At 39.7% G+C, this 14,702-nt stretch overlaps 1 protein-coding gene across 1 annotated transcript in view; it reads left to right on the top strand.

Annotated features, from left to right (window-relative positions):
- Positions 1-14,702, top strand: part of LOC121279001 (N-acetyltransferase ESCO1-like) — a 38,396-nt gene that overhangs the window by 14,945 nt on the left and 8,749 nt on the right. The window contains exons 5-9 of the mRNA XM_041189716.1: positions 1,911-2,034; positions 2,928-3,059; positions 9,241-9,330; positions 10,238-10,381; positions 10,692-10,876. Of these exons, the coding sequence (XP_041045650.1) occupies positions 1,911-2,034; positions 2,928-3,059; positions 9,241-9,330; positions 10,238-10,381; positions 10,692-10,876 (675 nt within the window). The remainder of the gene's footprint in view (positions 1-1,910; positions 2,035-2,927; positions 3,060-9,240; positions 9,331-10,237; positions 10,382-10,691; positions 10,877-14,702) is intronic.

Below are 14,702 nucleotides of genomic sequence, written 5' to 3'. Positions count from 1 at the left end.
TATTAAATTGTTAAGTATTAGCCCTGGCTCAGTAGTAGCACTCACGTCTGAAGGTCCTGAGTTCAGTAATACTCCAGATACTGTTATTTTTACTTGATTTGCTATCAGTCTACCTGAAAGATATTGTTTTCTTCAGAGTTCAAATTCCAAGGTATACTTGAGGTGTCCATCAAATTCTCTTGTCACCTTTTTGAAGATGAAAAGTAGCATATTGCTAGACCAAATAAGTTAAAACTACACAAATACAGTTAAAGCTATACGCTTATTTAAATAAACCATGGAGACAAAAAGACAACATAACACTTCTCATGTTTTGGGCTTTTTGTTTTTCTTTTAGTGGATTGAGCTACTTTTCATCTGATGTGCTTAAAATCAAGTAACTTCTCAGAGTTTAAAAAAAAAGGCTCCAAGCAGTTGTCAACAGTGATGAAGCCAACTGTTGGTACTATAACACTGCGCATCATTAGATGATGACAAGTTGTATCAATTGAGCTAAGTAAATCAGATCATAACTGTGCATTCATTTAAATAAAGAAGTTAATAGATTTGTACCTGGCCTTACCTTACTGGGTGTTTTCTTGAAGAAGCATGGGTTGCAATATTGTATTAGTAGCTCAGGATCCCAGGCACAACCCTACATTTAAGACGATCCAGTTTCTTATGGGGATTGACTAACATAGCTATACCCAGAGAATACTTTGAGGCAAGAACCTAAACCTCCAACATTAAGAAACAATAAAATACTGAAAAGATGCAGGATTGTATGGAGCAGAAACATTGGCATGGATCAGTTGAGCCAAATGACTTCTTTTATGCTGTAAGTACTTAGTAAAACTAGAAAGTCTTCCCCAGTCTTTTGGAGGGAATGGTCCTGTTTATCTATGCTGTAAACCTACAAGATGAAATGCAGTATATGGATAACTGATCCACTTCAACTATCAAATCTGAATGCTTTCGCCAAAATTAAAGAGTACGGGGTTCCCTGTAGTTATTATTCAGTGCAAGTTTTGAAGTCACTGCTATCGATCAGTTCTGATCAATGAGACAATTCTTGGAAATTATTACAGCCATGGCAAAGAACAGTTGGTCACTACATTTGGGTTCATCAAAGAGATTTTGGAATGTTCCAACAGTTTTCATTCAGAGCAAGCCCTTTAAATTTCCACATAATCAACCATGCCAAGTTCTTGCAGACTGCCAGACTCCTGTCATCTGTTTTGAACTTAAGCGACTTCAGTTTCCCAGGTTGTTCCATGGTTACACTACTTCATTTCATGTGATTGATTTTAGAATTGTAGATTGATAAAAATCTATGTCAAAAGTTGTCACTTGTCTCCGTCATCAGTGCGTACAATTTACCATGCACAGTACGAATTGATTTATCTGGCCGAACACTGTTTGGAATCAGATGTGAAAACGAAGAGGTTTTATAAAGTACAACAGGACCTGTGTTCTATTTTCACCCCTCACCCCTCTGTGTGTCTGATTTATTACTCAAGCTATGCATTCTTGCCTCTGCCACACCTCAATTTTTCTGGGTCCCTTAATTACAGGCATCAATTTCCAAGGGGTTCATAGCTCTTCCTTGTCATCTCACACTGTTGAGAAAAAGCAGAGCTATCTGAATGTCCATAGCTTTATCTGAATGTCCATAGCTTGATCTGAAAACATTATTAAATGTAGATTGTGACCATAATTAGGCTTTTCTACTGCTTTTATTTATAATTAAATTCCTTGCCAACAGCTGGGGAATCGAGTGCAAACGCATGTAAATACTGTATTTCTAGTAGTTCTAGTCACCTTCCCTGTGTAATTGTAAATTGTAGAGCTGATAAAAGTACAGAGTTGAGAAAAGTTGAGAAATTGTTCTTATTTTTTAACAAACAATGTCAACTTTTATTCTTTCAAAGTGTATCTTTGTCTAATCAGCCAACCGTAGCGAAGAACACTGTAGATTCTCTTGAACTTTCTGTACCGAAAGAAACCAAACCAATTACCAATGCAGAAGGAGGTGGGCTTCAACAACCAAACATTGTAAGTGTATACCCAAATCAAATACAAGAAACTGTTGCTTCTTATAAGCTCTGTTTTTGAGCGGGTCTGTTCTTAAACATGCTTTTTACTTCTGAAACTCTAGCAGCAGCATTCATTCGCCAAAATGTGAAATGTATCGTCAAACACTGTCTTATTTTAGATCTCCACTTACATCTGCAACCATTTCATACTTTATAGAGTGGTACATTTAGAACGGCTTCAATTACTTGTCGTAACTTGGTACTTCATTTTGGATTGCATTGGAACTGGACATTACTTACATTGACTGAATACGTTGGTGCTTAAATTGTGTTTTTAGTTGGGTCCAAATCAGTAAAGAGTCTGGCTTAAAACAACTGCAGCAAAATTAAAACAACCTTTCTAGGACTTACCAATAACATATGTCATTGGACTGGCTCCAGATGTAGAGAGATGACCTTCACGGGAGAAAAGTAACTAAGTAAGAGTAAATTGCCTTATTCAGAAGAGCTGATATGTTCCATAACTTTAAGAAAACAGACAACTTTGCACTGAATTACTGAAATCTAGCCTCTTCTCTAGCGATTGGGGGAAAAAAATGAGATTTTGGAATAAGATAATTTGTGAAATAAATTTTGTAAGAAGTGAAATGTCAATGCAGAATGAGACTTACAGGAAAATAAAAACTGGAATAGCACGTCATAACATGTTCCTTTTGGAGGAAAGACAGACCTGCATTTACATAGTGCCTTTCACAACCTCAGGATGTTCCAAAGCACTTTATAGCCAACTAAACGCTTTTGAAATGTAGTTCACTGTTGTAATGTAGAATTAATACATAGCAAAATTAAATGCAATTGTAGATGCAAATCGAACTGAAGTATATGTAAGTAAGTGTATATATATCTTTACAGGATGCTGGACAGAAAAGGATTGGAGCTATTTCTTGCACTACATGTGGAATGTTGTATGCAGCTTCTATTCCAGAAGATGAAGCCCAGCACTTTCAGTTTCACAAACGTTTTATTAGTGCTGTAAAATACGTGGTAAGCCAGTAGTGCATTGTGGTGCAAAGATCTTTGCCTATCCAGTGGTGTTTGGTTGTCTTAATGGTACAGATGTAATCTTTAATGATGCCAAAGATTGCAGTTATGTTACCTTTCAATTTGCCCATTCAGAAACTTGCTGAGATGTGAAGTGATGATCATTCTGCTATTACAGGATTCATTGAGTGAAAAGGCTTTTAGCTGACCAGTGTTATTTTTATTTTATTTTATAGTAGTGGGAAATATTTTGTAAAATGAGCATGTTTTTTTTTAATTTCCTCCAATTAGCACGTATTTCTCTTTTCCCTCCCCACCACCAAGTTACTTTCTTTAAATCATTGCTCAGGGTGTTGGGGTTGTGTATCTACTTTAGTGGAGAAAGTGACTTATGCAACCTCAAAGCCCCATTTGCGCAGCTCCTTAGCTAGCTGCTGGTTTGCATTTTCTGAGCTGTCATGCTTTTATAATATAAAAGCACCAATTGTTCTTAGGGAAGTGGGTAAACACTTCATGGGTTCATGTATTTAGACTAGGCACATGAGAACAGATATGCATGGATAGACATTACAACAAGGCCTTGTGTGCTGCGTCCCGCTCACAAGCCAAAGTGAAACAGACTGGATCACATGACATACTTCCCTTCAAGTGATGGCATGCTGCTATCCCTTAAACGCATATTACAACAGCCTCCTTTTTAAAGATACTTTGCCCCCCCCTCCCAATCCCCTCCAAAGAAGTAGAACTATTTATAATATGTGTTCATGTTTAGTTACCATTACATTAGTATATAGAACTGATGAATCTAAGTCTGTAAAGCATGGAAGTAATCTGCTGGTAGGCCCAGATCTTCTAATTGTAACCTTATCTAGAGGTTTCTTTAATTGATCTGTGGAATTGTCAGTCTTGGATGTTGTTCCTGAATGCATTTAGGATCTTGCATAGGACTGTATGGTGGTTGAGGAGCTGGAAGGGATCTGATTTGCCCTCGGTTACCCCTCACCATTGCACCTTTGCGTGTAATGACTTCATCCCTTGGTTCTAAACACATCTTTGTCACCTCGGCTATTTGCCATGTACCTCCTGTGGAATCCTGGATGTGAGCTTGTTGCCCCAACTGCAAACTTGCCAATTCTGTACCTGCATTTTTATTGTGGATGTTGGTCATTTTCCCTTGCAGTTTTAAAAATTGCTGTCTCGTGTCTAAGAGTAGAATAGGTAAAAGTAGGTAAATTGGTAAACACCAGTCTGCCAAGCATGAGTTCTACTGGTACTGGAATAGCTGCACTTACATGTGTTGTTCTAGATGTAACATTGCAATGTGTAGATCTTGCTTCGCCTGCCTACATTTAAGAATTGGGGATTTCACCGTGTAAATCACTTGTTCAGCCATAAGGGTTGAGAAATTTTTTCTCTGAAGGTCATGAGTCTTTGGGGCTCTCTTCCTCAAAAGATGGTGGAAGCAGAGTCTCTGAATATTTTTAAGGCAGAGCTAGATAGATCCTTGATTAAGAGAGCAAAAGGTTATTGGGAGTAGGCAGGAATGTGGGATTGAGGTTACAATCAGATCAGCCATAATATTGAATGACGAAGCAGGCTCGAGGGGCTGAATAGCCCACTCCTAATTCGTATATCCCTATGTTATATCTAGGGTAATGAGGGGAAGTAGTAGTGTGATCAGTATTCCACTTCTCTCTCATTGTGAAATGGCTTGCCAATAAATTGTGGACTGTTATCCATAAGGATCTCAGTGCACCAAATAAACTGAAAATAGCACTTGAGTATGTGCGACAGTTGTGCTTGATGTATTGTACAGTTGTCGAATAATGGGATACTTGGTAAAGTAGTTGACGATGAAGTCAGTGCTGTGGACGTGAAAAAGGTCAGATGCGATTTTGGACCAAGGACCTTCATGTGGAATCAGTGCTGACTAAGCATATACTCTTGACATGCCTCGCACTTCTTGACGACAACTCCAGTGTCATTGTTCATACCCAGCCAATAGACTGTCTTTCTCTTGCGAGTAGTCTTGTCTGATCTATGCCCGTGTGTGAGTGATGAAGTTGCTGAAGAATATCAGATTGCAAAGATTCTGGTATGGTGACCTGCCCGCCTTTAAATATGACTTCCCTAGTTCATCCCTGTAAGGTCAAAATGACCTCAGGTATTCATAGACATGCTGAATTGAATCAGGCCATCTTCAGTGATGATTTTTCAGTTTCTGTAATGTGGAATCTTTTGTCATTTCTTGTAGCTGCTAACATTTGCGTTTAGCAAAATGTACCAGATCAATTTGGAGAGCATCTTCAAGTTTGATGAGGTCAACATGTAGATCTAGGATATATCTTCTGTTTTCATTGAGTTTGGCAGTCTGCTAAGTGTATCTTAGGTGACCATCAAGTTACCTGGTTTTTACCTAATCTCACAGCCGCAATCTTGAATTTTTATCAAGGGGCACTACAATCTTGGCGATGCACTGGTCAATGGTTTGCGCCAAATCATCTCCAGTGGCTTGTCAGTCTCTACCACAAATTTTTTACCAAATCGATAGGTATGAAAATGCATGATTCCAAACACTAAAGCTAACGTTTCCCACTCGATGTTAAAGTGCGTTACAGAGATTTGGAAGCAAATGCAATCGGTTTGCTTTTTTTGTGGTATGCCTGCTCCCAGACCTTTCTGAGAGGCATCTACATCCAGGGTAGTTGTCTTCCTAGGATCGTAAAGTTGCAATGTCAATGCTTCTGGTAATGACTGTTTCAGTGCTTCAAAGAGTATTGGTGGTCTTCGTGCCATAGGAAAGATGCACCCCTTCTCAACAATTCCCTTAGCGATGAAGATTTTTGAGTGAAATTGGGAATGAACGGAGACAGGAAATTAAAGAGATCTAGAAATCTTCAAAGATTGTTTTTATCTCTGCGTTGTCATGACTTTAATATCCTCTATTTTACTTGGATCAGGACGTAAGCTAGCACTGGAATAAATAGAATGGAAAAATTGATCTGCTGCATGTTGATGGCACGTTACAGACTGTTGAACACCGATCCTTCAATTACAAGCCTCTTGCATCAATAATTGCAGGTTATGGTCATGTTCTTCCCACAACGGCATTGTCATCGGCAATACAGATGCATTCAGGCCCAGTGCATGTAATGTTGTTCATGTGAGCTTAAAAGAGATCCTGGCGAACAGCCCGAAAAGAAGTAATTGAACATAATATTGTCCTTGACTGAATGGGGTACAAAATGTAGTAAGCTCTTGGGACATCCCCGTGAGATATACTGACCAGTAATCATGCTTGACATCAAGTTTTGAAAATTTTGCACCTGCACATCTCTGATTTAACTCTTCTAACGTGGATGTTTTGTAATGACAGTGGTTCAAAGCTGTGTTTAAATGTTGTGGATTGAGGCATAGTCTCAGTGATCCGTCCTTCTTAATGACACATAAGTGAACTGCATCAGTATGTGTGCTCTTGTGCTTGTCTAGTGATTCCGTCTTTCTCTATTTTGTCTAGTTCGACCTTCAATTTGCCTTGCCTGTGGATGTTGCATTTGCATGGGGGGTTGTCAATTGACGGATTTGCATACTCCTGCAAGTGTAATGTTGCAGCTTCCTTGAAACTGCTAATTGTATCAAAGCATTCCAGATATTTTTGTTCTGTCGTGAGTTGAAGTGATCAGTAGTTTGAGGTTGATCTGCTGTATGATGTTTGACTAATTCCATGAATTGTCACTAATGCGAGGTCACGGCATGCTGGTAGATCTACAATTGCTAGGCCTTTAGACTCCAAGAGGTAGAACATCTGTGACACCCAAGAGGATAAATTGTACTTGCATTCCAGGACTATGGATCCTGCACATGGAATTTGGAATTAGTAAACCATTGTACGCTGAAAGTTTGACAGCTGTAGATTTCGCCATGGCTTTCCATGTCTGTGGATGCATTTCTGTTAGAATCAGCAGAGGTTAGTATGTTGTCATTTGCCTCTGTGTCATTCTTGGCCAATAGTTACCAACCTTCAAAAGGAAGATAATTCCAGACTTGGCAAACATTTTGGACAGTGTGATGGAATCTCTTTTCCATGAGATTGATGATGTGAAACGTGTCTGCACTTCATCTCGTCATGAGCACTATCGTCATCTTCTGGTTTGTCAATCACCTTGTATATCCTTCTGGCAACGTACCAGATGGTCATTCTTATTGCTTGAAGGTACCCATTGTGTACAGTCTGTTTGGATCAGTGTACGGCTCTTTATAGCTGCATCAGCCTTTGCTGTAGTGCACTGCCACTGCCAATGGCTCTCTTTGCCACGTGCTTTGTAGAATTGGTGGAAAGCTGGGCATTTCCTTGGTGCATGCAGAAGGCCTCACTTTCCACATGGTCTTGCTAGGTTTAGGTGTTCTAGTGTGCGTGTCAACAATTGGGGTTGTGCTTAGGATCTGTAAACTTAGTCGACCTGCAAGGATTGCTTTGTACTTGCAACTATCCTTGTAGTTCGTCGATGCTATGTGTTTTGGGCTTGTCGAGCACATCTTTTTGAACCTCTTCCATGGGTGGAGGTGATCACCAACTCGAGAATTCTGTCTGCTAGCTCTGTGTTTGATTAAATCTCTGCCCTTTTTCTCGGTATTTGCTGGCGAATGGTCTATGGTTTCTATAGGCAGTTATCGAAACTACATGAACTCTAGTCAATGATTTTTGAAAGTTTAACCTGACTCTGAGGTGGCCTTCCTGTGTAGTCCATATCTTTTGGTTTTCTTTAGCTCTTGTTCAGTAAACCCTGACTTATTCAGCCTGTGTAGAACTTCCTTCCCAATTGCTAGGTGAATTTTGCTTGTCTGGTTCAGACACGTCTGAATCAAGAAACCATAGCTCTGTACGCTTTTTAAACATTTTGAATTCGGGTAGTAGGCCAGCTGCATCCTAATTCAAACTGGGAAATTTTGTTTTGGCTATCCTTTTGACCTTCCTCCTTGTTTCATTCAATCTGTTGTTCAGCAACTCCGAAGCCACCCGTTATAATCGCAATCTGCTCTGGCCCGATTTTTATGACTGCTTTGTTTTTTTTTTGTTTCGATTCTTCCCTCATTCACTATTGATCCAGCCCACACCCTGGTCATTCGCCTTTCCCAACTGAGCTAACCTGGTGCTGGTCCTTGATGCACTGTCCCACTCACTGAACTGACAGGCAATGGGCTGCAAGCTAACCACGAGGGATATGTCTGCTTACCAGCTCTTCATTTGAGCCTATCATTGCGCGGCATCTCCTAAGCTTTTTACCCACTCAGCACGCAGCGTTTGCAACACCCTCCGACTCTGTGACTTTGTCATGGCCTGACCAAAATGTCAGATATTATAATGACATAAAAGCACCAGTCACTCATAAAGGATTGGGTAAACACGTGGGTTTGTTTATTTAGACTTAGGCACATGAGAACAGATATACACGGATAGGAAATTTGAAAAATCAGCAGCAGAGCTGTGTCCTGATCACAGGCCAGAGTGAAACTGAGACAGGATTACCTGACATACTTCCCTTCAAGTGATGGCATGCTGCTATCTCTTAAAGGCATATCACAGCATGCTGAATACTTGTCTGATTTCTCTTTCCTCCTCTTCCTCGCAAAAAAAGCAACATCCTAGCAGCATGGCAGACATATGAACTGAGGGATGAAGAGATTTCAGTCACGTTCATTGCCACTTTACAGTGTCTCACTGTACATTGTGCTGTTGTTTCCTCTTGATTTGTATTTAAAAGACACCAATTCTGGAGATGGGGAGCACTTGGAATCGAAAGATTTGCTCTTTTTAAATTGTAATATCTACTATGAGAAGACTAATTCCTGTTTTGTTTCAGTCACAAAAATGCAAAAATATTGGATGCAATCATTGGCCCTCTTGCACTGGATGACTTTCCTCATTTGAAGCATGTTGTAGGATTGTCCTTGTGGTTTGGTGTTTTTTTATCCCCAGCCCCTATATTGACAGTAATGCTTCAACTTGAATAAATAAATCATGCCAGTTGGGACCTCCACCTTTATGCCTTCTGTTTTTAAGACTGGAATATCAGCTGGTTGTATGACTAGGTATTTCACAACTTGTATATACTCTTTTATTTATTTGTGTGCCAAGAGCTCATTTTTAAATTTACCTTTTTTATATTCTAATTTTTTTAACCAGGGCTGGAAGAAGGAGAGAATTTTAGGTGAATACCCTGATGGTAAAATAATAATGGTTCTTCCTGATGATCCAAAATATGCCCTGAAAAAGGTAGCTTTTTTCTTTATTGCATTTAACTCAGTTCTACTTTGTTTATATACTTGGGTGCACTTTATAAAGAAAATATTCTACACCACCGCTTCTTAAATTCAGCAAGACTTTAGGAATCACATAAAATGCCATTGCCCATTAAATGATTTTAATTTAATTTCAGATAACTTATAAAGCATGATTTATTCAATCTTAAAATATTGTAGTTAAAATTCTGTTAAGATATTGTGCATCCCTTAGCACAAGCCCTGTAAACTGTACAAAATTGGATTCAGTAATTTTGAAGCTTAATCATTGTAATGTAGAAAGCATGGCACCCATTTGTGTACAGCAATCTCCTGTAAACAGCAATGTAATAATGACAAAATATTATTGTTGTGATGTTGATGCTTTTCTTCAAAATAGTGGCAAACGATCTTTTACATACATCTGAGAAGGCAGACAGGACTCCACAGTAGGCTTATTTAAGTGCTATCTGGGTCATGTTTTCGTTACTTTGTTCTCACCGATGGCAGTCAGAACTTTGAAAGAATAGGGCTTGATACTGATTCTCTGGTTTAAAAACAAAATATTTGAGGTATACAGGATTCAAATCCAAATTTGACCCAATACTTTCATGAAACAACTTATTTGAGACCAGCCTGCCTTTTAGTCAACTGCTGATTAACCTGTGTTATCCCAGCATTTTTCTATTTTCTGGTTTCTAGCTTTTGTAATTTTTTTCCCTTTTTTTCATTATTATGGATCTTGAAAATTTTGTGACTTTAAGGTTTATGTAAACACTTGAGTAGCAGTAGAAGTTCATTGTGAGTGACCTTGCTTAGGATTGCTTATGTTATACGTGAACAGCATTAAAGGCCAAATTCAGTAACAGAATTATATATTAAGGCTAGTATCTTTACCGCAGGTTGAAGAGATTCGAGAAGTGGTTGATAATGACCTTGGGTTTCACCAGGCAGAACTGAAGTGTCCTTCCAGGACAAAGACGCTTCTTTTCATCTCTAATGATAGAAAAGTAGTTGGCTGTTTAATTGCAGAACATATACAGCAGGTTTGTATTTTTTTAAAACTTGCTTTGTTTGAAAATCTTAAACTTGTATTCAATTTTGTACCTTGAATGTAGTGACTGTTTATAAAAATAAATATGTATTACAAACAGATGTTCCAAGTTGTACATAGTGACATAGGAAGCAGAATAAGTCATGTTAATATAGTTTTGTTTATCTCGTGCATTTTTCCCTTTTCCAAGCCTTCTAATTAGCACCTTATATCATAACTTAAATTGGCATCTTCTGAGGACAGAAAATAGTTCTGCTTAAATCAACGGAAGTGAAATCTTTTTGCTGTTTAACTCTTTATAGGGCTTCAGAGTTATAGCAGATAAAGCCACTCAGCAATCGTCGAATGATGCAATTATGCTCGAACGCCAGCGAGCATGGTGTTGTTCAATCAATCCAGAGCCTGCAATCTGTGGAATAAGTAGGGTATGGGTCTTCAGTATGATGCGGCGGAAAGCAATTGCTACACGAATGACTGACTGCCTTAGGTAATGAACAAATTTTGCATGTGTATATATATTTTGTATGTTTTTATGTTTTCTAATTATACTGGATTTATATATACAATCTACAGTCTTCCAGCTTAGCTAAAACAGAAGAATAATTTGCGGTGTGTTTAGTATTCATTCTTTCAAATGAACATTCACATCCAAATCACTAGCACAATCTCCCTTCCAGTTTGTTGCTCTGTAAACTAATTCGACATATGTACTTGTGACTTCAAAGTATTATTGCACGTTTATAGATATTAGTGCCACAATTTTCCAAAAACCTAGATGTAAATTTCTTGCAGTCTTTAATGATTGTAGGAAGCGCATTGTCCTTTTTATATGATGATCTCAATTTTTAATTATGTAAGTATACAGCCAACGACAACGATTAAACTGACTTTTGCTCATGTATGTCAGATTTGATTCCAGAGTTTTTAGCTAACTAAATTTGTATAATTGTCACCAGTACATTTTCAATACGTTTCCAAAGTTTAGTTCAACTTGGTGGTGATCAATATTTCAAATAGAGCCAAGTGTGCTGTGCAATTGCAACTGTAATCGATGCTCACATCTCTTGCCCTAGAAGGAGGCAGCCCAACACACTTCTGCAACGTAATTGTATTTCAGTAGTTGAATTAGCCCTAGTTTTAAGGATTTTTTTAACAAATTAGTAAAGGTATAGGTGATACTCTAGCTATGTGGTACGTAAATAAAGAAGAATGAGGATGGTTCTGCCACAGCATCATAGAAATCTGGAGGTAGTGTCAATGCTTCAATGTTCCATCATACCTATGAACCTCCTAGCCAAACTAGTGCAAAATATACACAGGTCAAGATTTTGTTTGCCCAATATGGAGTGCACGCTTTGGGCTGGATTTTCATCCTGGCAGCAGGTAGCAGAAGTTAGGAAATTTCCTGGCCTGACGCACCCACCTTGGGAGAAAGTACCTTGAAAGGCGCAATTTTCATTTCTGGGGACGGGCGCATGCTTGATGCGGGCTCGCTAAGCCCAGAAACAGTTTTGAGGCGGCCACAGGGGCTCTGGTTCTCTGGGCCTTGGTTTTGTACACTCTAGCCCTCACCCTTCATCCACCCCTCCCCTGCGCCTCTTTGTCCCTATGCCTCTCTACACACCCCCATACCCTCCAAGCCAATCTGTGCCCTTTCACCTTCCATGCCAACCCATAGTCCTCCACCTGGCCAATTACTGTCCATCAGTCTACTCTCGATCATCAGTAAATTGATGGAAGGGGCCATGGACAGTGCTGTCACGTAGCACTTAGTCACCAATAACCTGCTTTATGGTTCAGTTTGGGTTCCACCAAGACCACTGGGGTCTTGACATCATTACAGCCTTGGTCCAAACATGAACAAAAGAACTGAACATGAGGTGATATGAGATGACAGTTCTTGACATCAATCCAGCATTTGGCCGACTATATCAAGGAGCCCTAGCAAACTGGTCAGTGGAAATGAGCGGGAAAATTCTCCACTGGTTGCAATCATACCTAACACAAAGGAAGATGATTGTGGTTGTTGGAGGTCAATCATCTCAGTCCCAGGACATCACTGCATGAGTTCCTTGGTAGTGTATTAGGCCGTCCATCTTCATCTGCTTCATCAATGATCTCCCCTCCATCATTGGGTCAGAATTGGGAATGTTTGCTAGTGATTATGAATGTTCAGTTATGTACATACTTCAGTTATGAAGATAGATTGGAGAAGTTAGTACTGCTTTCCTTAGAGAAAAGAAGGTTGGGAGGAGATTTGATAGAGTTATTCAAAATCATGAGTGGTCTATGAAGGTTAGATAGGGAGAAGCTTTCCACATATGAAAGGATAGAGAATGAGGGGGCACAAATTTAAAGTAATTAGTAAAAGAAGCAAAAGTAATGTGAGGAGAAACTTTTTTACTCGGTGAATGGTTAGAGTTTGGAATGCACTGCCTGACTGTGGTGGAGGCAGGTTCAGTTGAAGCCATTTCAGAGGGACTTAGACTGTTATCTAAAAGGGAAAAATGTGCAAGGGTATTGGGAGAATGCAGGGAAATGGTATGAGGTGAGTTGCTCATTTGGAGAGCTTGTGCAGACACAATGGACCAGATGGCCACCTCCTGTTAGTACCACCCTCAACTCCTCGGATGCTGAAGCAGTGAATGTTGGTATGCAGCACAACCTGAACGACATTTGGGCTTGGGCTGATAAGTGGCAGGCCACACAAGTGCCAGGCAATTACCATTGCTGAATCTCCCACTATCAACATCGTGTGGGTTACTATTGACCAGAAACTGAACTGGACCAGCCATCAAAGACAGTGGCTACAAGAGCAAGGCAAAGGCTGGGAATTCTGCAGGGAGTAACATGTCTCCTGACTCCCCAAAGTCTGACCCCCCCATCTACTAGACACAAGTCATGATTGTGATAGGATACTCCCCACTTGCATGAATGAGTGCAGTTTCAACAACACTCTTAAGCTTGACACCATCCAGGACAAAGCATTCCATTTGATTGGTGCCCCATCCACCATCTTGACATTCACTCCCTCCACCACTGACAGTGTGTACCATCTACAAGATGCTCTGCAGCAACTCACCAAGGTTCCTCCATTAACACCTTCCAAACCTCTACCACTTAGAAGGACAAGAGCAGTGGATGCATGGGAACACCACCACCTGCATGTTCTCTGCCAAGCCCCACACCATCCTGACTTGGAACTATCATCATTCATTCACTGTTGTTGGGGCTAGAACACCCTTCTTAACAGCGCCAGATGGACTGCAGTGGTCCAAGAAGGTGGCTCATCATTACCTTCTCAAGGGCAATAAGGGATGGGCAATAAATGCTGGCCTCGCTCACGACGTCCACAACCCATGAATGAATATTTTTTTTAAAAACCCATCCCAGTGGCCCCTCGCTTTCCATGCTAACTCATTGCTTATTCACCCAGTATAGACTTTGTACAGAACCAATGAGCCCTATCATAACAATGCCAAATGTGTGGAAAAACTGAAAAAAGTCATTCATAACTTTCTTAAAAAGCTGCCGCCCTACAATCGTATAAAAGGTCAACCAGACCTTCAAAGTATCAATAGCAGAAACTATATGTCAGTGACATAATAGATCCAAGAAAAAGAAACTCAATCAAGCAATATTAAATGGCTGAGAGCCCAGAGTTCCTTTGGTTTGTTGAAGCAGGCGCACATAAGAGAAAACTTTGCTTGATTGACTTTTTTCTTTAATCTATTTTGTTACTGGCTCAATGTTTATTTGCACTAGATAAAGAAATATTAAGTGATGCCCACACCCTTCTCTCACAAGTGAAAATCTGGGGTGCTGGGAATTAGGGCAGGAATCTTGGAACCTGAGCCCATCTGCCATTTTTAAAGGTCTGCGGGTCTCCCCAACTCCAACATACGTATTTATGAACATATGAATTAGGAGCAGGTGTAGTTCACTCAAACCCTTGAGCCTGCCCCATCATTCAATAAGATCATAGCTGACCTAGTTTTAACTTCAGCATCACATTCCTGCCTACTTTCCACGTCCACACTGTCAAGTCCCTTCAGGATCTTACATACTTCAATCGAGTTGCCTCTTATTATTTTAAACTCCAACATATACAAGTTTAGCAAGGCAACCAGGTATTAATCTAGTAAACCTTCTCTAAACTGCTTCCAATGCATTTATATCTTTCCTTAAATAAGGAGACCAATACTGTACACAGTACTCCAGGTGTGGTCTCACCAATGCCCTGTATAACTGAAGCATTACCTCACTCCTGTTTATATTGTATGGGGAATTGAATACAATAACCTTCTATTAGC

Source organism: Carcharodon carcharias, chromosome 6 (assembly GCF_017639515.1).
Source record: "Carcharodon carcharias isolate sCarCar2 chromosome 6, sCarCar2.pri, whole genome shotgun sequence".
Classification (NCBI taxonomy): Eukaryota; Metazoa; Chordata; class Chondrichthyes; order Lamniformes; family Lamnidae; genus Carcharodon; species Carcharodon carcharias.
This window is presented reverse-complemented; position numbering and strand designations above follow the sequence as displayed.